At 39.3% G+C, this 24082-nt stretch overlaps 1 protein-coding gene across 4 annotated transcripts in view; it reads right to left on the bottom strand.

Moving 5' to 3' along the window:
* The window catches only part of CFAP206 (cilia and flagella associated protein 206), a 30958-nt gene extending 8332 nt beyond the window's left edge, over positions 1–22626 (bottom strand). The window contains exons 1-10 of one of the 4 annotated variants that reach the window (XM_008687400.2): positions 22290–22626; positions 20249–20361; positions 19564–19647; positions 16850–16940; positions 15215–15403; positions 14260–14418; positions 12816–13024; positions 5787–5906; positions 4291–4489; positions 2467–2607 (exon numbers count right to left, since the gene is read on the bottom strand). In XM_008687400.2, coding sequence (XP_008685622.1) covers positions 2467–2607; positions 4291–4489; positions 5787–5906; positions 12816–13024; positions 14260–14418; positions 15215–15403; positions 16850–16940; positions 19564–19647; positions 20249–20361; positions 22290–22296 — 1312 coding nt within the window. In that variant the 5' untranslated portion in view covers positions 22297–22626. Of the gene's footprint in view, positions 1–2466; positions 2608–4290; positions 4490–5786; positions 5907–12815; positions 13025–14259; positions 14419–15214; positions 15404–16849; positions 16941–19563; positions 19648–20248; positions 20362–21442; positions 21459–22289 lie in introns of those variants that run through there. The other 3 variants (XM_008687421.2, XM_008687406.2, XM_040627522.1) reach the window with 3 other exon arrangements.
* Between the last annotated feature and the right edge of the window lie 1456 nt (positions 22627–24082).

The following is a 24082-nucleotide window of genomic DNA, read 5'->3' as shown; positions in this document are numbered from 1 at the left end:
GAGTGGGAGAGGAAGAACCAGGCTCATAGTGGAAGAGCCTGATGTGGGGCTAGATCCGATCACGCCGGGATCACGCCCTGAGCCGAAGGCAGACGCTTAACCGCTGTGCCACCCAGGTGCCCCTGAAATATGGATTATTAAATATCCACATAGTTGGTGAGAAATAGTAATACTGTCTTACTTATTTTTTCACTTGTTCAACAAAATTTATTGGCCCTATTCCTGGCACTAAGAATATAAAAGAAAACAAAGTTCCTGGTCTCAGTAAATCAACAAATACACCATCGGCCAGAGAGTACTGCAGGAAAAAAAATTAGACATAAAGCCAGCTAAACACATAGTAAAAGAAAGAGGGTGAGGTTGATACTTTAAATTGGGTGATCTAGGAAGACTGAACGAAATGAAGGAGCAAGGTACGTAGCTGTGTGGGGGATAGAGTTTTCCAAGTAGAGCGAATAGCACGGCAAAGGTTCTGAAGGTGAAAATGTGTTTGGAATGTTCACGAAGAGCAAGGCGGCCAGTGGGGCTGGAGTAGTGAGCAAGGGAGATTGGTTGGCAATGAAGTCAGTGACGTCATCTGAAAAGGACCCTAACTGGTAAGGCACAGTGTCACCTTGGGATTTAAGCCATGTAGTCTGCAGTCTGAACAGAAGGAAGGAAGTCCTACAGAATTCCTCTGAGGCAGTGCAGGTGGCTGCTACCCGGAAAAGTAATGTAGCAAATAGAAACAATGTGGTAGACAAAGTAATTAGGACTAGCGTATTCAGAGAGGATTCTGAAACTCAAGAGCCCCACAAGCCCTTCTAATTTCCTAATTCTCTTTTTTTATTAGAATCCTAGTTAGTGGAAGCTGGAAAGGGCCAAACAGACCTAGACGAGAAACCAGGCTCTCCTGAATCTTAGCCCATAGCTTTTCCAGCTACATCATGCTACCTGTCATGGCCCCACGGCCATGATTCTCTGTGTTTGTGTCTCTCGTGACTCCCTTCCCTTCTTATTTGGGATGCATGGGTGGATGGATGGAAGTAAGGAGAAAGGAAAGGAAAAGAGAAAAGAAGATAAGAAAAGAAAAGGAAAGAAAGAAACCATCTATATTCTGTCATGTTTTACTTCTTCACGGCTCTCGACTATTTCCTCCCCAGTATCAGTGATCCTCACGGGGCCTCTGAATACTGTTCTCTTAGCTCCCTATGGTAAACCTTCTGTTACTCCCATTATGAAAAATCTAATACCATAAAAAATGAGTCTGTTTGTGTGTTCTCTAGCCTGTATACGCACACAATTCTAATAATTCTTTCTAATAAAAAAGTAATACCAACTATGAAATATAACAAAAGAAATAGTAAAGAACAAACACAAGGAAGAGGTTAATGGTGTAAGGTAAATTAGAAATAATTTTGTCAGGGATGCCTGGGTGGTTCGGTCGGTTAAGCAACTGTCTTTGGTTCGGGTCATGATCTCAGGGTCCTGGGATCGAGCCCCGCATCAGGCTCCCTGCTCAGTGGGGAGTCTGCTTCTCCCTCTGCCCCTCCCCCTGCTCGTGCTCTCTCTCTCTCTCTCTCTCTCATAAATAAATAAATAAATAAATAAATAAATAAATAATGTTGTCACTCTTTTCATTCTACCCCTGACTTATTTCCAATTCTTGGATAATAATTTCTGGTTTACTCTTTGTTTTAGGGAAACTTTTGTAATACATACAACATAGAGAGATTTCACTTGATAAAATACTGGCCATTTCCTTAGATCTGACTTATCCAGAAATCCTGATTTATGTTAATGGACTATAACCATGAAGTGACAGCATATTGTTTAATAAACATAACCAGCCAAATTAGTGTTGCTCTTTCAAGTAATTACTTTGGAAGATGATATATTTTAGTAATGCCATGTGAATTTCTGGAATCCTTCATTGGGCATATGAGTCATCCATCTTCTTATGATACCGTGGCATCCATATTTCATTACATACACATTCCATCACTTATCATTTGTAGCATAATTTCTTGGTTATATCAGTCTACCAGATTATTCTGTGAGTACTTGAAGATGAAGATGGTCTGGATCATCTTTGTGGCTCCTTTCCTAGCTCACTATCAGATCCCATAAAATTTTATTTATTTTTAATTTTTATTATTATTAGTATTTTTTAAAGATTTTATTTTATTTATCTATTTGACAGAGAGAGAGAGAAGGCACAAGCAGGGGGAGCAGCAGGCAGAGGGAAAATCAGGCTCCCCACTGAGCAGGGAGCCCAATGCGGGACTAGATCCCAGGACCCTGGGATCATGACCTGAGCTGAAGGCAGACGCTTAACTGACTGAGCCACCCAGGCGTCTCAGATCCCATAAAATTTTAAAAAATGAATAAGTAAAAAAAAAAAAAAAAAGTGAGTAAGTGACAACGTAGCGCTTTATTCAAAGGAAAAATGGGGAAGTCCAAGTAAGGTTGTTCCCAACAATATACCTGGAAGGAGAAGACCATCTGTTGTAGCAAATGTGTAAGCACAAAATCCCCGATACTGAATTAACAACTTATCAAAATTTGCTGTTGTTTCTGGGAAAAGCCATTCTTGTTTTCTGAAATCCACCAGATGTACTCTATCTTCTAAAATGAAAGAGGAGGACAAGAAAAACTTTAACCAACGAGAAGAGTAAACAACCCAAGGAAATGAGCAGAAAAGACTGGCTGCTCTGTGACTAAAGTAGAGATAGATCAACTCAAGATAGCAGAGCTTTTCGTAACATACTAGGTGGCCAAGTGCTCATATACGAGGACAATTCTTCGTGAGACACCAGAGAATGTTCTGAGCAGAAAGATTCAAGGAAATATCTCTCAGTAACTTACTTTTGATAACAAGGTGTACAATTTTTGCTGTTTACACTTTAAAAAGTTCTTCCTAATGGTGGTTGGTTTACTTATTTACATGTGATAAACACTTTGTCTAAATTTTTTTTCTCCAAACAAAAACACGTATTTTATAAAATACTGATCCCCAAGGGTCTTAGCTTTTGCAATCCTACTACGCTTCTGGGCTCGGGCTCTGTATCAAAACACCAGATACCACAGATGCCCCCTGTGGCCACAGCTAGAAGTGAATGTAAATGTTGGGGAAAATAAACCTTCCTTCTTTCTTCCTGATATGCCTGAAAGCCTCAAAACAGTGATGACATGTGGCAAGTGTTAATTAAATTATTTTAGAAGAATATTAGGTCTCCCAGTTCACTGGGATCGGTAACGTGGTAGTTTCCTATTGAATATAAAGTTGTGGCATATGGGGAGAAACACATTAACCCTAAGAAGGAAATTGTTTTGCCAACATGGTTGAGTTAACTATCTATTGTCGAAGTGACCCTCATTTTTCAACTTCACGTAGTATCTGTGTAGATATGCTATTTTAATAAAATAAAAGGAGTAGGAAAAACGTGAACTGGAAGGATGCTTTTGAGTCACTCTAATTTAGCTTTCAGGGGTTTTTTTTTATTCTAATAGTTTAAGAATGGAAATAACCACTTCATTTTTATTTTCCACGAATTTGAAAAGGAAATTTAGAGAGTCATTTATCTAATTTCACTCTCTGGAAAAACCGTTTTAGGCAACAACACCCAGACTCTATTTTGGTACTTGTCATGAACTTCAAGTTGTCTGTAACTAAGATAGAAGACACCAAAAAAGTAAAAAGCAGTTTGTTGATAAAGACAGCCTTTCCATGAGAATCAATGCGTCTCCTAAAGGGTCTAAAATAACCTCAAATTTACAGGGATAAAATTCATTGATTTACAAATTTCAGCCTGACTCTGAGGAAGATATACCACAAATAGAGCTTTACTTGCAACCAATATGGCAAGGATTAATACCCTTTTCTACTACGAATCAACCAATAATCAAATCATTGAGACTACAATAGAAACACACAGGCAAGGAACACCACTGTCAACTAAAACACTGACAGTAACATTAAGCATGTTTATTGCAGGATAGTAAGGTCCTCAGTTGATATACTTACTGTTTCCCGAATTTCCTTGGTGAATATTAGTACTCTTTTAATCAAGAAAGATGCTGAATACCTTATCAGGAAAATAGAGCATGAAAATTTCACTTTTTCTTTTTTCTTAAGTAAACTCTACACCCAACGTGAGGCTCGAACTCACGACCCTGAGATTCAGGGACCCATGCTCCTCCGACTGAGGCTGCCAAGTGCCCCGAGCATGAAAATTTTAAAACAAGACAGGAACTTTATTCTAGAGGCAATCTGAAGAGGAAGAGGAAGTCAAGGATGATTTCTATTACCCAGGTGTTCTTTCACCCTACACACGTCAGTTTTCACAGTCAGCCCATCAAGAAGATTCTGCATAACTTTCTCAGGAAAGAGTAGTTCATGAGCACCCAGGAATGGTTCAAGGTGAGTTGTTAAATTACTGAGGACACTAATCAAAACAGTTTCATCCTGGAAGCTAGTCCACAGGTTGGAAAGTGCGATGAAGATGGGCTGAGGAAGAGAAAGCAAATGTAACTGTCTAATAAAATTATAGATCACTGTATTCTTAACAAATTCGTGTTCGTAAAGAAATTAATTCTTCCTGAAGATAAGTCAAAGCCTCCTGAGGTTAAACAATAAAATCTACATAACAACTGGACTCATAATTTATGAGAAAAAAACTTGCATTTTATTTCAATGCATTTTATCTTGGAGTGATTGTCATAAAGTTAATTTACCCAAAAAAGGCAAACATTTATGGATGCTTGGCCTCAAAAGGCCAAGGGGAAATAGTTTCTTTTTTTAAAAAAAAGCTAAATATGACTCATTACTATTAGATTTATCTGACTCAATCATGATTCAGAAGAACCTGGAAAATCTAGAGATACATCTTAGGGTATATCTTGTGAGCTTCAGTGAAAGCTTTTTATTCAGTTGAAGTTTTTTATTCATATTAAAGGTCACTGACTTATAGAACAAAGATAAAAAAAATTAATCAGGCCCTACTAATAAGCGAAACAACTTAGCCTTTTGTTTCCTGGTTTTTAAAACCTAGTATTAGGAATGGTTACAGAAAACTATCAGAGCCTCAAAATGCTCTATAAAAATACTGCATCAGAGAGGGAGATGAACCATGAGAGACTATGGACTCCGGGAAACAAACTGAGGGTTTCCGGGGGGAGGGGAGCGGGGGATGGGCTAGCTGAGTGACGGGTAGTAAGGAGGGCACGTGTTGCACGGTGTGCACTGGGTGTTATAGCAAACGATGAATCATGGAACACTACATCAGAAACTAATGATGTGCTGTGTGGTGACTAACATGACATCAAAAAAAATACTGCACGTACATCTTACACCTCCTTGGGGCCACCAGATTTGCCCGTAAGATGGTGCAGATAATCAAAAAATCTGTACACGTGTAGGCCTGGTAAACACAGTGATTATCCTCTGTCTCTTCATAAAGGTCACAAGTTACACCACTTCTTTGCTGAAGGCAATTTTTAACCAGCCACTGTGAACACATTTCCAATGCTGCATTATAGATTCACTCCGCTGCCACAGCCTGTACCGATACCACGGCTACTACAAAACACAGCCGCATCTCCTCTAGTACCAACTGCCTGCAAAGGGGAGTCCCTCATCTGACTTACTACCACGAAATAACCGTGGAGAGCACGATCAACCTGCATAAAACAAATATTCTATTTGCAGTAATTAAATACAATTAGAATTACTTCTGATTCAATTGTATAGGACTCAAAGGTATACTCACCCTTACGCAAGGTCAAAGTTGATGGCAAATACTTACAAAGACTTGTGATGTTGGGACAGCTGTCTTTGATTTTACAATCATTTTTAAAAGTTCCAGTTGCGCTCCTAACTGCTTTATCATCATTTCTACTTCTTGAGCACAGGTAATTATATCTGACTGTGAAGACAACAGAATTTACAGTAAAATTTTTATAACTGCACTACAAAAATCATGTGTTTTAAGCCCTACTTGCTCCCTACAACCCCTGAAGGTAAGCACAATGAAAGCAGAAATTCTATTCCGCCTGGGATCCCCAAACCAAGAACAGTCCTGGCATACGGAGGGTGCTCCAGAAATATTTGTTGGATGGATGAATCTTTTGAAATACAATGGCTCTAACTTTTCCCAAAGGAATTCTTTTTCTCTTTGCTATGCAGTGTAATTACCTTCCTGAGAAGTGGACCCCCTGACACAGCTCTGTTCTGCTGTCATCCTCCCACTCCTCAATAATAAAATTAGTGAGGTGTTCCTCTGAAAACTATTTTGATACTAGGATTTTAAAAAATTACATCCAAGGGTGCAGAAAATCTTAAAAATCACATCACTGAAAGAAAAACAATATATTTCCGATATGACAACAGTAATCTGAAAATAAGGTGTTAAATGCTGACTCTGAAACAATTACTAACATTTATTCTTACTGTGTGCTAAGCATCATATTAAATACTTGTAAGTGTAAAAAAGAGGTGAGTATAAACAGGAAAACAAAGATATTGAAAGGTGAGTAAATTGCCCAAGGACATGGGCATTAAATTTAATTTAATGAAGGGTAGAATCATGGTTCCGTCCCAGACCGTTGGAAGCCAGAGCCCAGCTCTCACCCATTATATTTACTGCCTGAGATGTGACCAGAAATGGCAGTGGTATGGGTTCATCAGTACAGTGCAAGAGCGAGTTACTTGAAGAGAAAAAAAATGCATTTGAGTCTTCAGATACTTGTAGTCAAACCACATGCTTTACTAAACAATTTTTAAATGACAAATAATTACTTCATAAAAAGAGCAAATATTACTGTATTTCAACTAACAAAATTTTTTATTCACAAATGTAACATGCATCCTGTTTTAATTTTACCCATACTATTCTTTAAGCATCTCCCTTCCCCTTGCTTCATGCCCCATGTAATTCTATCCTTCTACTAAGTTTCTCATCTACCCCATAGAGTTTTTCCCCTTCTTTGTTAGTTTTGTTTTAGAAATCAAATATGAAAATGGTGTCCTTAAAGCCTCTTTAGATTTGTGCAACAGCAACAAGAAACAGAAATAAATCTGCATCTGCTCTTCAAAGTAACTTCAACACATAACGTCTTTAATCCTGTAACTGAAGATACTCTAGACTCCTCCCTGGAGCTATGTTTTCAGGGACTCACAGAGGAGGCATGGAGAAGTTTTTTTGATTTTTCCTCATGATGACCTAAAACAATCACTCTGTTTACATTTATCTAAAAGAACTCGTTCACAACTAGGTGGAGGTTTTAGTTGTACAGTTGGTCCTCACAAATAAATAGAAAGATATTTTGTGTTCACAGAGTAGAAGAATTAATATTGTGAAAATGTCCATACTACCCAAATCATGTACAAATTCAGTGCAATCCCTATCAAAATTCCAATGGTATTTTTCCAAGAAATAGAATAACAATTCTAAAACTTGTATGGAGCCATAAAAGACCCCAAGTAGCCAAGTAATCTTAAGAAAGAAGAACAAAGCTGGAGGCATCATGCTTCCTAATTTCAAACTATATTACCAAGCTGTAATAATCAAAACAGCACGATACTGGCCTAAAAACAGACACATAGGGGCACCTGGGTGGCGCAGTCGTTAAGCGTCTGCCTTCGGCTCAGGGCGTGATCCCGGCGTTATGGGATCGAGCCCCACATCAGGCTCCTCTGCTAGGAGCCTGCTTCTTCCTCTCCCACTCCCCCTGCTCGTGTTCCCTCTCTCGCTGGCTGTCTGTCAAATAAATAAATAAAATCTTAAAAAAAAAAAAAAAAAAAACAGACACATAGATCAATAGAACAGAACAGAGAACCCAGAAATAAATCCATCGTATATGTTCAACAAATTCATGACAAAGAAAGCAAGAATAAACAATGGGGAAAGGACAGTTCTAGAATAAATGTTATTGGGAAAACTGGACAGCAACATGTGAAAGAACAAAACTGGACCACTATCTTAAACCATACAGAAAATCAACTCATACTGGATTAAGGACTTGAATGTTAAGACCCAAACCATGAATTTCTAGAAGGAAACAAAGGACAGTAAGTTTCCTGATATGAGGCTTGGTGATGACGTTTTGGATTTGATACCAAAAGCAAAGGCAACAGGAACAAAAAATAAACAAGTGGGTCTTCAAACAGAAAAGGTCTACAGCAAAGGAAACCATCAACAAAATGAAAAGACAACCTGCTGAATGGAAGAAAATATTTGCAAATCATATATCTGATAAGAGGTTAATATCCAAAATACACAAAGAACTCATACAAATAGTAAAACAAAAACAAAAACAAAAAACAAAAAAACAAACAAAAAACCCAAACAATCCAATCAACAAATGGGCAAAAGATCTGAATAACATCTTTCTAAAGAAGACATACAAATAGCCAATGGGTACACAAGAAAGTGCTCAACACCACTTACCATCAGGGAAAGGCAAATTAAAACCACAGTGAGATATCACCTTATACCTGTTAGTATCAAGAAGACAAGAGATAACAAGTGTCGGCAAAAAATGTGGAGAAAAGCAAACCCTTGTGCACTATTTGTGGGAAAAGTAAATTGGCACAGCCACTGTGAAAAACAGTATGAAGATTCCTCAAAATATTAAAAATAGAACTATCATATGATCTAGCAATTCCACTTCTGGGTATAAATCCAAAGAAAATGAAAACAATAATTAGAAAAGATATATGCACCCCCATATTCATTGCAGCATTCTTTACAACAGTCAAGACAAGGACGCAACCTAAGTGACCACTGATGGATGAACAGATCAAGAAAATAGGGCATAGGGACGCCTGGGTGGCTCAGTCGGTTAAGCATCTGCCTTCAGCTCAGGTCATGATCCCAGGGTCCTGGGATCGAGTCCCACATCTGGCTCCTTGATCAGCAGTGAGCCTGCTTCTCCCTCTGCCTGCGCTCCCCCTGCTTGTGTGCTCCCTCTCTCTCCCTCCCTCCCCCTGTCAAATAAATAAATAAAATCTTGGGGAAAAAAAAGAAAATATGGCATATATATATAATGGAATATTATTCAGCCATAATAAAGAAGGAAACTCTGCCACTTGTGACAACATGGATATACCTGAGGGTGTTATGTTAAGTGAAACAGGTCAGAGAAAGACAAATATTGTATGATCTTACCTATATGTGGGGTCTAAAAAAAACTAAAAATAAGAAAAATAAACCAATCTCATAAATACAGAGAACAGACTGGTAGTTGCTATAGGCGTGAGGTGGGGGTAGGGGTGAAATGGCTGGCAGGGGTCAAAAGGTACAAACTTCCAGTTACAAGGTAAGTAAGTCTTGGGGATATAATGTAACAGCATGGTGACTATAGTTAATAATACTGCATCGTTTATTTGAAAGTTGCTAAAAAAGTAAATCTTACAAGTTCTCATCACACACAAAATTTTTTTTTACTGGTTGGTGAAGGATGTTTTTGCAATATATACATAAACTGAATCAATATGTTGTACAACTAAAACCAATATAATGTTATGTGTCAATGATATCTCACAAAAAAGCCAGTTTTACTTAAGAATATCTTTGATGATGCAGTAAAAGTATTAATTTTATTAAATCTTGATCTCTAAGTACAAGCTTTTTAATAAGTGTGATGAGATGGAAAGTACATATAAAATACTTCTGCACATTAAAATGCATAGTTCTCTTGAGGAAAACACTTACTGATTGAATTTTGAGCTGAACTAGTGTTTTTCCCCCAGCAGAACATCATTTTTACTTGAAAGAGCAACTGACCGACAAACTAGGACTTTTGAGCCTTAGCGATTTGGCGGATACTTTCCTGAAAGTAAATAAAATGAGTCCATCACTGCAGGGAAACAACGGCTTTTGTTGCCGAAGATCAAATTTGCATTTTGAAAAACTTGTATCTGCCACCATGAAACTGACAGCATCCTAACACTTAAACATATTTCTAATGAGACTGTTGGTGAAAAAAAAATGAAATTAGTCCTCTAGGAGTGCTGTCACTTTTTTTTTTTTAAATTTTCATAATGTGGTCAAAAAAAAAAAAATGCTGGGGAAAAAAAGCATGTGATGCCGGCATGGTCCTTCCCTGTTCCCTTTTAATTGATAAATTCCTGATGCTTTGTTCCACGGACATTTTCAACAAGTCTAAAACAAGCAGAAATTCCACCTGATTTTTTTACTTGCATCATCAGGAAAAATCAAGAAGTCCAGGGTTGTCTATTCTGTTGTCTATTCTGTGACTAGGCCCTGCAAACACAGCTTCGGGAGAAGTCCACAAAAGTCTTGACTCGCACGTTGTAAGAAGTGTTACGTGCCAAACGCAGCACTTACTGGCACCGCAACAGTAAGCGGCCCTCTCTTTGGTGACTGCCTTGCACTTCGGAAGCCCAGAGGATGGGATTCTGTTCTCCCAGCTGAGTCAACAAGACTGTAATCACCCCTCCCTCTTCTCCTTCACACTATCTGAATTTGCTTACTGCAGCAAAGTCCTAATTGAAAGAAAATAAAATAACTCACTACCTTACCCAGGCTATAATTAAATTTTTAAAATGTTTGCATAAGCTGCATGTAGTATTGGCAAAAGAAAATTTTTTAAATCAAAATCAACCCTTTAGAAAGTTGTATTAATATATCTGTTCAAATAATGTGACTTTATAAAAAAGAATATTCACAGATTTCATAGATAGGAAAAATTCTCAGCTCAACATAAACTGACATATTTTATAACCTAGATATAATACTGATTAAACCAACATCCATTCTGTAATAAGCAACCTTCACTGTAACTAAGGTGGAATCATGGGAGAAGACTGGATACTTAAAAACAACAAAAAGAAACACTGATTCAGCCAAAAAGAGTCAGATGATCAAGAGAACTCATTCTGACCCTGACTGAAGTTAACATGAAATAGTCACAAAGAATAGTGAGATCAGAAAGTTAACTTTCTCAATAATATAAGGACCAAAGAGCTTAGAAATGAGATACTGTGTAGAAAAATAAGAGCTCTCCAGTTCGTACCCCTACAGAAATAAAATCAGAGCTGCTCTGCTAAAGCCCTAACAGTGATGATGGTGGCATTAATAACCATTATCAGCCTCGCACGACTATCAATTTATTGAGCCCGTAACTATGTGCCAGACACTGCTCTACCTTACTTAGAAAATGGAGACTATCAATAACCCATTTTACAGATATGGAAACCAAGACACAGAGAAGTGAAGCGATTTCCTCAAGGACACAGATTTAGTAAGTGGCAAAGTCAGGATCAGGACCCATGCATTCTGGTTGCAGAGCGTGCTTGTCCCTCACGCCCTCTATTCGCTGTCCCCCTAGCTGAGAACGAGAACTCCAATGAGACTTTCAGACTGGAAGTTAGCTGAATATGCCCGTGACTGAAAGCTCTGAGAAGATGTGATATAATGCACAACATTCTCCACAACACCCTTACTTCATGAGCGACGGTCTCCAAAGGTTCTTTCTTCCGATATCCCTTCCCAACACAGATGACAAAGTAAATGTTAGACTCTTACTCCTGCGGAGTAAGATAAATGGATCGTAAAATCCTCTTAGTATCTGACTAGCTATACAAGGCGGAAAACCACAACTCAGTGTTAGAGGAACATCGACCCAAAAGAATGATTTGGCTGAGAACAGCTGATCTAGAGTCCTCCTTTCTGAAGGCAGTTAGATAGCAGGACAGTTGTGAGGACCGCCTCCTAGTTTGTTGCCATGAAGTCATCTGGATGTTTATCTTTCTATTCTTTACAGTGAAGGTAAGGAGAGGAGACAGATCGATCACATCGAGAAGTAGTAACAAATCCTTAAGATACAAGTTAAAAACACATCCTGCTCCATTCCTCAAGACATTAGTATTCACTCGTGTAAAAGACAGTCCACTGACCCTGAGTCTCACAGTTATTGGAAGGTAGAGGTTGTGTACAGGTAAACAGTGCCCAGGGGGACGAATGTGTTAACGAACTTGATGGGAGAAGTGCTTTCACAATGCAGACGTACATCCAATCATCCCATTGGACACTCTGAATATCTTACAATGTTGCAAATTATACCTCAATAAAGCTAAAAAAAAAAAAAAAAAAAAAAAAAAAAAAAAACCAAAGCAAAAACATTGACTGGTAGGAACATAGCTTGCTGCCAAGATGTAGTTAACAAACCGTGTCCCCTAGAACCCTAGGGTGGAATGGGGATGTCCCTTGGTGACAAGGTCCTTCAGTCCTTTCATCTAGACACCTATTTTGTATTTTTGGGATTCTGAGTAAGTTTCCATCTGAAAGAAAGAGCTCTGCCACTTTAAAAAAAAAAGCTTAAAATCACCACTTTACCAAATTTTCCAACTATTTGGGGTACTGTTTGGCTTGTTCATTAAATCTAAAAATATTAGCAATAAAAATCTTTTCATCCAACTTTTACAACAATAAATAATTACATAAAAATGATTTAGGTGTCAATCCCTGCCAAAAAATATGTTAGATACTTGCTGTGTATAAAAACAATGCAGCATTACTTACATACACACACATACCACTGCTTACCCACAGCATGCTAACAATCGTTCCACTGGGTACTGAAGAGAATCAACTACTAGAAATCAATTCCTACCAATATTTTCCATTAAAATAAAAATCCAACTTCCCCATTTCTATTTCCATTCCCGGCCATACAGATGCAATATAAATTGAGCAGTTATGAAGGTTGCCTCCTTAAGCAATGACCTGATTCTGCCTTTTGGGTAGCCCCGCAACATATAAAGTGGTTGTCTTGCATGGAAAAGGCCAAATCTTACGACATTCGCTCACCAAAATAATCTGAAGGAAGATCTCGTACTGCCGCATGTTATACAGTGCTTCTTTTAACATATAGGGCTGGAGCTCTATACTCAGGAGTGGGTTGTTGGCTGCTTTCTCGAGGATGGCCGTGTAGCGGTATGCCTGGTCCTGGGCAGTCTGAAGTTGGGCATCGATGTGCTGCGTGGTGGCTGGGATTGCTTCGTGCAGAATGGCTGGCACTGGTTTTAAAAGGATATCGAGAACCATGAAAGAATCTACAAAAAGAATTCTAGAAAGTGATCATAACTTGAGCATTACACTGAGTTCGTTTTTTTCTCAACCAAATCAATAACAAGACATGTATTTCATGCACTTCTTCCCACACCATGAAGGAAAGAATTGGGTGGGGGGGGGGAACCTGTACGAACAAAAGATATTGTCAGAATGATAACCAAAAGGTAGCAGATCAGGTTTTGCCACCAAAATATATAAGAATCTAAAGAACAGATAGGCTTCGGTATCATGTGCTACTTACTGACCATAGGCCTCTAGAAAAGGCATATTTTGTGAAAAGAAAAAAAAAAAAGAAACTGATCAGGATACTGAAAAATAACAGAATAGTCTAGCAAGACAGGAAACTTTGTAATGAATGGGAATTTGACTATATAAAAACTGACCCTATTGTACTAGATAGGTGATCTAGTAAGAGACACGAACACCTCATCAGTGGGCCTACGTAAGGAAGTCCCTTCTGATCCCTGATCAAATATTTCATGAGCGCTCTCAAACTCATAGGTGATGACTGCATTAAGTATAGAAGAGCACATAAGTGCTCCTGCACTTGCAGATTTGCAAATAGCTCCTCCTGGACCTTCCAGTCCATTAGCTGCGTTAACCACTCTTCTCAGGGTGATTGTTATGCTTAGATCACTGAGTTTTACTCCCTTTTGGTTATCTGACTTGGAATAAAGAACATAGAGCCCAACAAACTAGAGAGGCTGGCCTTCAGGAAGACCCCGCGTTCCTTCCACTGATTCACTCTCCCACACTAGCTTCATTGTACTAAATTCCTACAAGTCTTGCCCCTGGAAATTAAAAATTACTATCTGTTATGAACACTAACTGTACTAAGGTAGAGTCGAAACTACACACCTTAGGGGCACCTGGGTGGCTCAGTCAGTTAAGCATCCAACTCTCGACCTCAGCTCTGGTCGTGAGCTCAAGGTCATGAGGTTGAACCCCACATCGGGCTCTGTGCCAAGTGTGGAGCCTGCTTAGCATTCTCTCCCTCTCCCTCTCCCTCTGCCCCTCCCCCAGCTCACATGCACTCTCTCTCCCTCTCTAAAAGAAAATTACATTTAAAGACCCTGCGTACCTTAAATCTAAGAATGCCAGCGAAATACTGTGCATTATTTTCCTCACCGTGCCCATTAGATTTTAAATATACCCACTGAATATACCTAGATATACCTACAGTCATCAATGCCTTCTCCTCCCTTTCCACAGTCTCGGTTAAATAAACGAATCCCCGTAACGATCCTGGTGAGTTCTTTCAGTTGGCGTTCTTTGTCCTTCTTAGAGAGCGTGAGAAATGTCCCAAGTTCAGCCTGAGGAAAAACACTCTGTAGAGCGGCTAAAACAAACCACAAAAAGGACAACAAAATAGTAGAATAAAGATATCAGAACTTAAATCACAGGTTTCTTTCAGCAGAAAGTTTAGAGGCCTGTCTTTATAGAGCTACTTACATGATTCTTCAAATTTCTGATACCTGGCTACAGAATACATAGCAACATTTATCACATATCAGAGCTGAGCTACTGAAAATAATGCCATTGTCTTGCGTCTCTTTTCAATAATTAAGCACCCGTCAGTAATGTTTTGACAATGGACATTAAAATCAGCTTTCCAATAGGATTCTGAGTAGAAAAATCGCTGCTTTAAAATAATTGTGGAGGAAAGCCATTAAAAGCCTAGAAACCTTGCCTATTTCTTACCTTAAATTATCAAAGTGGGCAAATACTTCCTGAGGATAAAACAGTGTCCTTTTCCATCGTCCGTTTTAGCTGACAGAAGCAACTCCTTTCATCAGTATGAAATCTCCCTTTCCAGCGCTCCCCATCCCCCAGCCAGCCTGGTACTCTTAATCACACCGCCGCTGTTTCTCTAGGAGTGATGGGCCCCTGGATAGGTACAGTGCTAAGAAAATTAACAACACACACTTCGCAGGGGCCGTGCTTGGGTTTCAGAGTTGATACACAGTGTAAAAGGAGTCTGGCTAAGTTTTAGCCTCTTATTTGTGCTGATTTTTTTTTTTTTTTCCAGATAAAAAGGGAACCTCAGTCTTCAATACTTTTAATTTAACATCTTTTATAAGATACAATGTTCACATCTTTTCACATGTGGAATGGAAATTATATAGGTGTTTTACCTGTTGCCTCTCTGACAATCTTGATATCGGTAGGAGACCCCAGCCCGGAGCGCAGTAGCACATAGCTGACAATCTTTCGGTAGAGGCTTTCCAATTCTTCTCTAGCACATGCTCTGTTATCTGTAATTTCTCTCATAACGGAGCCTAACCTAGACTCCAAGACTCGGTGATGTTCTTCAAGAAATTCCTCTAAAATGGGCAAAGGACAATGTTCCATATACTTGATTTAGAATCCTCACGTAAGAGAGCAGGGCCAGAGGAAAAAAATGGCTTGGGTATGGCAATTCTATTGCAGAAAAACAAGTATTTTCTTAAGATGTAGTAACCAAAATACAAAACACACAGTGGCCAGCAAGTACCCTCAAGGCAAAAATCTAGTAGGAAAGATTTATTGCAGTGCTTTAAATGGCATACTTTGTCAAAATACGGAACACTTTCATCAGACAACCCAAACAGTAATATCCAAAAGGGCTAAAACCTCCTAGTTAAGTAGATAGTGTAGAAGGCAATTTATAATATATACGTTATAAACACAAACAGTAAAAATACACATACTATCATATATTTACACATAACATTCCACACAAGCACATACAGTAGAAATACACACGTATGTAGCGTAAATTTTCCTGTTCAATTATGTGTATTTTTATTTTAGTTCTAGATAAATTTCCTTTGAATAGCATTACCGATAACATGATGTTGCATCAAGAACTGTTTCCCCTCTCCCCTCTTCCTGTGATATGATGAGGTCTAGGCTTCATTGTGGCAGGAGCCACGATTCACCAGCACTACAGTTCTTGCAACTAACTCAGTAAGACACCCCATTTTACTATTCCAAGGGCAATAATTCATGTATCACCCATGCGCCGTTCACACCTACCTATACTCTTACCACAAAAGCAACTGAGAATTTTATGCAAATTTTAAAAATCTAAATTACAATTTCGTCAATTCCATAATTACTTAGCACTTTAACATCTCATTAGTATTAAGCAAAAAAGCAAGATATATAATGACTATATGTAGCATAACTGAAAGTTCAATAGAGGGAAAAAAAGACAACAAAAATCACCAAATGATTAGTAATGATTGCGTTACAGTGGGACAAAGGCAGTCTAGTCTAGAGAGGAATTTATTTTCCTTTTCCTCTGGTTGCCAATGTGTCTTTGATGCATGGGTTAAACTATTTACATAAGGAAATATGTTCTAAATTTAAATTTCCCATCATCCATTTCATTTTAGTGTAGTTATCTAATTAGGTAAGCATTATAAGATAACAATATAAAGCAAAAACAAAAAAAATCAGCAAATTAGAAACTTTTAAATTAATGGGCTGGTTGTTTTAATCTCTAATTATTGTGTATTATTAGTGATACAACCGTTAAAACACAATAGACTTGGAAGCATAACTGTCACAGGCATAATAATTAGAATTTACTTTTAACACTCACAAAGGCCATTGGTGTTTTTCTTATTTAGCATTTCCACCTTTACTATATTCTTCGAAGTTGGAAAAAATTTCAAAAGATAGATTTAAAAAATTGTTCCTTGTCAACCAAATAAAGCCTTTATTACCCGAAATACAATAGGAATCTGTCAAAAAGTGTTTCAAAATAGTTAGATATATGTTACCTCGACTTGTGTAATTCATATCAAAGTAGACTTGCATCTTAATGGTGTCCAGGGATGGATTTTTGCTATCCAACAGCCGAGACACACAAAGCTAGAAAAGAATACCCATGAGTGTTTCTAGTTATATTTTTTGAACTACTCAGAAGTACTTTTTAAAGTTATTTTCAAAAAATTAAGAGAAACATCAAAACAATGGTTTCTGACGTTTATCCACCAATAACCCCTTTTGTTTTATTTTGCTCTTTGAGGACTTCAAGCTTCATAGCTGACCCAACTGACAACATTAAGTATACGTTATTTCCCTGAGATCACTAGCATCACCACCAGGTGCTAAGGGCCTCGCTGAAGGCAAGAAACTTGACCCCTTGGCTAGTCTATGCAGTCTGAATGTGGGTAAGTGCTCCATGAAGCTACGCTCCCGCCTAGAGCTCACCCAGGGCCCCTTGTTATGGTCAGTCGGAGCCTTGAACAACACTTCTTCTTTGCTGATTTTGGGGGTAACTTGCATTTTATGAAAAGCTGTTCCTCTGCTCACATTTCTGCCTTCTATTTCAAACTGCTGTCCTCTGCTCTGTTTTCTCGCATTTTTCCTACCACATCGATGGCTCATTCCACTTCTCTGCTTTGCCCCCTTAGATCAGATGAACAACAACCCGAATTTTTCTTTTCTCTCCTCTCCTCCCCTCTCTTTCCCATCTCACCCCTTAGGCTTTATATCTACACGTGGCAGGCACATCAGCACCGACCACCTCCACGCACCTCCTTGAGCACCAACCCTGCCTTTCCGGGAGGGGGGATGAAATGCCAGAGTGAGGCCTGGACGCTGTGCCTTTATGGAGCCTGTGCACCTGGCTCCGTCCAGGTGGAAAAGTACTGTTCTAAACACACACTTACCAAACACAAAAGTTAGCTCATCCACATGATTATTTTTTTTAAAGATTTTATTTATGTATTTGAGAGAGCGAGCGAAAGACAGCACAAGCTGGGGGGAGGGGCAGAGGCAAAGGGAGAAGTGGACTCCCCACTGAGCAGGGAGCCTGACTCAGGCCCATCCCAGGACCCTGAGATCATGACCTGAGCTGAAGGCAGACATTAACCAACTGAGCCACCCTGGCGCCCCTCGTCCACATGATTTTTAATTGAGAAAAAAGAAAACAGTCTGTGTCCTTTGAAGCAGGATATACATTGATAGTTTATGTACCTGCCATATTAAAAGTATATTGAGTTTAATTCTTTCCAACTTAGTTGAGTTAGAGGAAAAAAGAAAAACTCTTCTCGAGCCCTGAAAAAGAGAAAATTTTATTTTCTTCCTCTCCTTGGTTCTCCTTCAGAGCTTTCCAATAAAATTTCTGACTGTCCGTCACAGTCATTTGCAAAGTCATATTGCTAAGAACAGGCTTCCCACCACATTTAACATCAGCACAGACAGACCCAGCTCTAGGCTGCCTGGAGAATCAAGGCATCTCCACTGCAGGAGCAGCCTAACAACGGATTCCCCAGTCCAGGCTTCCGAGGCGCTTCCTGACCCCTCTGGCATCTGCATATAGACCTGTGCTCCACTCTGTGAATTGCTGGACGTGAGAGAAGATGGGGATGAGGAACATCTTCTCTGCCATTTGTTTGAGCCCAGAGAATTCCCATACACAAGCTTGGGAAAGCTCGCTTCAAGTCCTTTGTGTGAAGGAAGGAATTAAAATTAAAATCATTAAGCAGGGGAGAAAAAAAACACTGTTGAATTTTTAGGAAATACATCTAAGAATATTTAGAAAATAAATATGTAAGCACCTATATCCAGTGAATGAAGCTTAAAACATATAAAAAAATGGGACACCTGAGTGGCTCAGTTAAGTGTCTGACTTTGGCTCAGGTCACGATCTCAGGGTTTTGGGATTGAGTCCCATGTTGGTCACTTGGCCCACTTGGCCCTCTGCCCTTCCCCCCTGCTCATGCTCTCTCAAATAAATAAATAAAATCTTCAAAAAAAAAAAAAGTGAAAAAAACTAACAATGTCTAAAATTGCTGACTTCTTTGGTTCTTAAAACTGGTTTTCCAGCATATATCCTTGATTTCTAACTATGAATTATTTGTTATGGCTTTAATTTTTCCTTTAGAATTGGAAAACACAAATTACATTGAATCAATAATTATCTGAATCTTAATTTAGTGCTATGCAATTTTATAGTATATGACAAGTCAATTAATGTTCTCAATGTAACATCAGATTAATAACAAGATGTCTTTAAACTACTGTGGCAGACGTTGCCACCTGCCAGTACCCATACCCATCCTTCCTTCCTAACAGCCCCAATCTGGACTGGGGGAAAGATTTGTGCAGCTGAAAAAAGAAAAAGAAATCAATGTCCCAGGCCTGTTTGCAGTATCATTCTGGTCAATAAATGTAAGCAGATGAGAAAAATTCTGAGAAAGCTATTACTTTCTGATTAGAAAGTGACAGACCCAACTGGCACACACATTTTGCCCTTTGTTCTTTCCCCTCATTCCTACGGAGAGGTGGAGTAGCTATCGTTTAACCATGACATGAAAGCCTTATGCATGAAGGTGACTCCAGGAAGCCAAGAAAAACAACCTATGTATCTCTAGACTTTATGAGAAACAATAAATCTCACATTTGCCTGCACCACAATGGCTCATACAAATATTGTATTCAGAATTGCCAATAAATAATTAAAATTTGAGAATTGTTGTATAATCACCTTAACAAGTTTCTGTACATCACTTTTCATGAGGGTTCTATCCATGTTAAAGCCATTACTTGGGTCCAAGACAACAGCTTTCACCTGAGAGTAGGAAAAAACCTAATAAATAATTTTATTTCACATAATTATGAAACTAGTTTGTTTCCATTTTTTAAACTGCCTTCTGATTACTCGGGGGTCAATTATTCAGCTGATTTTATTACCCAATTCATCAGCACCTTCATTAGGAGTTGAAGAAAGGAAGCAATAACCATCAAATCTGAATATGGTGTTTGAAAAATTATACGGAGAAATAAATTGAAAGCAGTGACTAGATTTTAAATTGGGAAACTGTTTGAATATTTTATCATATTTTTATTATGTATTTGTTAAACCAAAAGCAAGAATAGAGACACCAAGCCAATGAGTAATTTTTACAACATGAACAAAAATACATGTTACAACTCTGACACAGCAATATTATTGATGCTTCTAAAACAAACCGAGATCTTTTAAATCAGTCTCTATAAATCTAGAATGACATGCTTCGTAGAGAAAATATTTTTCACTAATTTGTCCAATAGTCTCAATATGTTTCAACCAAATAACATTTAGGAAAGCTTCACAAAATTTTAAGAGGGAAATGAGCACCACTTAGAGCTATTTTTTAATAAAGCAGTAATTCAAAAATATTCATTCTTACCATAAAAGCAGCGAGAGTTTCAGAAACAATCTCTCCGTGGCCTGCACATTCTTGTCCTATTTCTCGAATGATATTCTTTATAACACTTTCTGCTTGAGTGGGAGGCATTCTGCCTAAATAAAACGAGTTTTTTTAAATTGTATTTATATATGATTTTTTTCCTCTTTAGATTTCTCATTATAGTTGTAAAGAGTCATACTATTATTTATGAACTTATTAGTGTTTACTAGCATCTATAAATATTTAAACTGTTCTGTATTTATAAAAATGAAGGATCTGTTGATGAGAGAAAGAGCAACCAGGCCTTCAAACTGGAATTGAAATACTTCCTATTTTGTGAAAATGACATAAGTAGAGCCATTTTTAAAATAGAGCTGGAGGGGTGCCTGGGTGGCTCAGTCGTTAAGTGTCTGCCTTCGGCTCAGGGTGTGATCCCGAAGTCCTGGGATCGAGCCCCGCATCAGGCTTCTCCGCTGGGAGCCTGCTTCTTCCTCTCCCACTCCCCCTGCTTGTGTTCCCTCTCTCTCTGGCTGTCTCTCTCTGTCAAATAAATAAATAAATTAATTAATTAATTAATTAAAATAGAGCTGGAGCAGGCATTTCATGGGATACCTAACATGACTTCTTTTCTAAATCTTTGAACTAAGCCAAACTGCCAACATTCCAAGAAGTCCGCAAGAATGAGATAGCCCCGTTTGAAAAGCATGATGATAAATGTGAACTTTTGACGAGCTATTGCTTCACCTGACCAATGACTGAAGTACAAATCTAGCCCTGCTTGATAGCGCCAATGAGCTCTTCTTAAAAACAACTTACCTCAACTTTTTCTTCCATTAAAAAAACCTAAGTCCACCTCCTTTAATTGGCACACTATTTGGGTTTCAACCCAAATCCGCACATCCCCAATTGCAATCCTTTTATCGAAAATAAAGTGGTTTCTTGCTTTTAGGCTGACAAGTTAAATGACAGTGGTCACCAAAAGTATATTTATATCATGAAGTTTTTTTAAAAATGTAATGACTAAACAGTATTGGGGAGGTAGATTTAATGAGAAACTCCAGCCCTCTCTGTGCAGGTGGCAGAGTACAGTTTTTAGGAGGAAATGCTAATTCCACCACATTCACTAAGTGATCTTTCAAAATTATATGGGACTTCTGGAAACAATTCTTGCTCGGATCGTCTAAATTCTCTTACCTGCGCATCCAAGTTGGAGTTTGAACTTTTGACTGAAAACATAAAAGCAAATAATAATAATAATAATAATAATAATAATAATAATAATAAAAATAGAGCATATTATGTGAAATATGAAATTTTTGAAAGATGAACTCCTGGTTATTAATTCCATTCACTACAAATCAGTGAAGGGTGTTACGTTTTAATGATACTGAGTTTCCCGATCTAAGCATCAGTCACTGAGCACAGAAGTCTTTGCGTGTAGAAAATAACAAAGGCAATCCGTGTAGATAAAGCGAAGTCTCAGCATTATTAGCGTTCAGATAAGACAGCACTTGGCATTTTGTCCAGTAGAACCAGACTGCCCGGGAATCCGCGGTGATCTGATCATTTTCTAGCCGAGACTCTGGGCATTTTGTTTCCGTGTCTGTAAGCCGGTTTCCTCTGAAAAATTTGCTATGACTACCCTTTCCCCAGAGTTGTCCCACGACCTAAATGAGTTCTATATACCTAAGTGGTTAAAATAGTGCGAGGCACCAAGTAAGCGCTAAAAACAGCAGTTTGCAGTAAATCTTCAAAGTGTGAGCTGCGCGTGTGCGCGGCCGTGTGTGCGCGTTCGCGAGCGCTGCCGGGCACCGCGCAGGGGCTCACTACTGACTCCCCTCGGTGCCCTTCCTTCCCCGCCCCACTTCTCCGCCTTTCCGGACTTCTGGCCTTTGTGGGTGCGGGCGGCGCCGGGCAGAGACCCGAAGGCTCAGACTCCCGCTCAGAGCGAGCTGGAGGTCCGAGCGGCGGACCTGGGCGCCTCCGACCGGAAACCACCGCTGTCTCCGCCCAGTTTGGGCGCCGGGAAAGGGATTCTCACCGACCATGAAGTCTCAACCGAGGCTGCACGGGATCTCCGGCCACAGGGGCTCTACAATCTCCCCACGCTCCCTCTTCTAGCGGTACCGAAGGGCGCAGAGCCTCGAGGGGGCTCACCTTGGCTTGGAGAGCTAGAGCCCAGTCTATCCGATTCTTCCCCTCCGCCCCCGCTTTGCCCTGCGTCAGGCAAGCTGCGGGTACTCCGCGAGGGCCCAGTAACCATGGAGATAGAACGCTGGGGCCGGCGTGGGTGGGGCCGGAATGGGCGGGGCCAACGTGGGGAGGCGTGGCTGGGTCCAAACCCCAGAGATTTTCCCCGAAAGGATGGGCAAGAATTTTTAAAAACAGAAACAAAATATGGAAGGTCCCAAACCGCAGGTAGAGACAGGCAGGTTCGTTACACGTTAGTGGTTAAGGGTGTCAAACACAAGATTTCTTAATGATATTTACTTGTGAGAAAACAAAGAGAAATCTCACTAAAAGCAGACTTGGGAGACTAGAAGTGGGAGCTTGGAAGGGGGAGCCCCTACCACTCTACCATTAAATTATAGGAAGAATTGTCAATTACAGACCCCAACAGAAGAATCCTCAAAAGGAAGGAATAATCAATTACAGGCCTAAACAGGGAAAGACAAACATTGTAGCCTATAAGAAATTGACTACCCCTGCAACTCAGCCAATGAGAAACCCTTATCCCCCTAAACGCTCGCTTTTCTCCAATGGACTTTTATTGAAAACAACCCCTCCCAACTTCCTCTTTCTTCTCAATAAAATAATGTTCCTTTCCTTTGATGGATTTGCCTATGGTTTTGGGTAACTCTCTTGTCTCAAACTGCAGTAGTCTGTTATTCCTGAAAAAAACTATTTTGCTGGTAAACTAACTGGCAGCTTTATTTTTAAGGTTAACACTTGCTAGCATGGGAACCTATATGACCTTTAAAAGGGAGCCAGGGGGAGGCACAAGCCAGTTTGGAAAGGATGGGAAAATCAAGAGGTTGTATTGTTGTATGGAGTTGATATAAAAGTATCTAGTTTTAAAAAAACAAAAGCAAGGGGCGCCTGGGAGGTTCAGTGGGCTAAGTGTCTGCCTTCCGCCGCGGTCGTGATCCTGGGGACCTGGGATCAATCTCATTGGAATCGCTGCTCCTCCCGCGTGCTTCTCCCTCTCCCTGTGCCTGCCGCTCCCCTTGCTTGTGCTCTCCTGAGGGCGCGCTCTCTCAAATAAATAAATAAAACCTTTAAAAAAAAAAAAGATATATATATATATATATATATATATATATATAATATACATATATATATATAGCAAAAAGGATCACAGTTTAATTTCATGTCCTAGTCAAAGGAAGTCTGTAACAGGATGGTATGAGATGTCAGAAGAGAAAACCGCACATTCAGGAAGTACATGATAAGGACCACACCCTGACTGGAGTTGGGATAACAAGGTTTTGTTCCTTAACAGTAAGGTTCGTTAGGTCTGCCTACGGACCTGAAGTACAAAACAGGATTAAACCTATACCAGAAACCACTATCAACAAAGTTCTATTTTTAAACAGTCTACTGCCAGTAATTTTTCTCAAACAGCAGAGGAATAGAGTTGACCCTTGAACATTCTGGAGGTTAGGTGCTCTGACACCAGCCTGCCTGCTCCCCCCACCCCCACACGACCCCTCCCCCCCCCGTGGAAAAATGGTATATAACTTTGACTCCCCAAAAACTTAATTACTAGTAGCCTACTGTTGACCAGAAACTTACCGATAACATAAACAATTAACACATATCTTGTATGCTGTA

The sequence above is a fragment of the Ursus maritimus genome, unplaced genomic scaffold, assembly GCF_017311325.1.
Source record: "Ursus maritimus isolate PB19 unplaced genomic scaffold, ASM1731132v1 scaffold_13, whole genome shotgun sequence".
Taxonomy (NCBI): Eukaryota; Metazoa; Chordata; class Mammalia; order Carnivora; family Ursidae; genus Ursus; species Ursus maritimus.
Note: the sequence above shows the minus strand (reverse complement) of the source record. Positions and strands in the feature narration are given on the sequence as shown.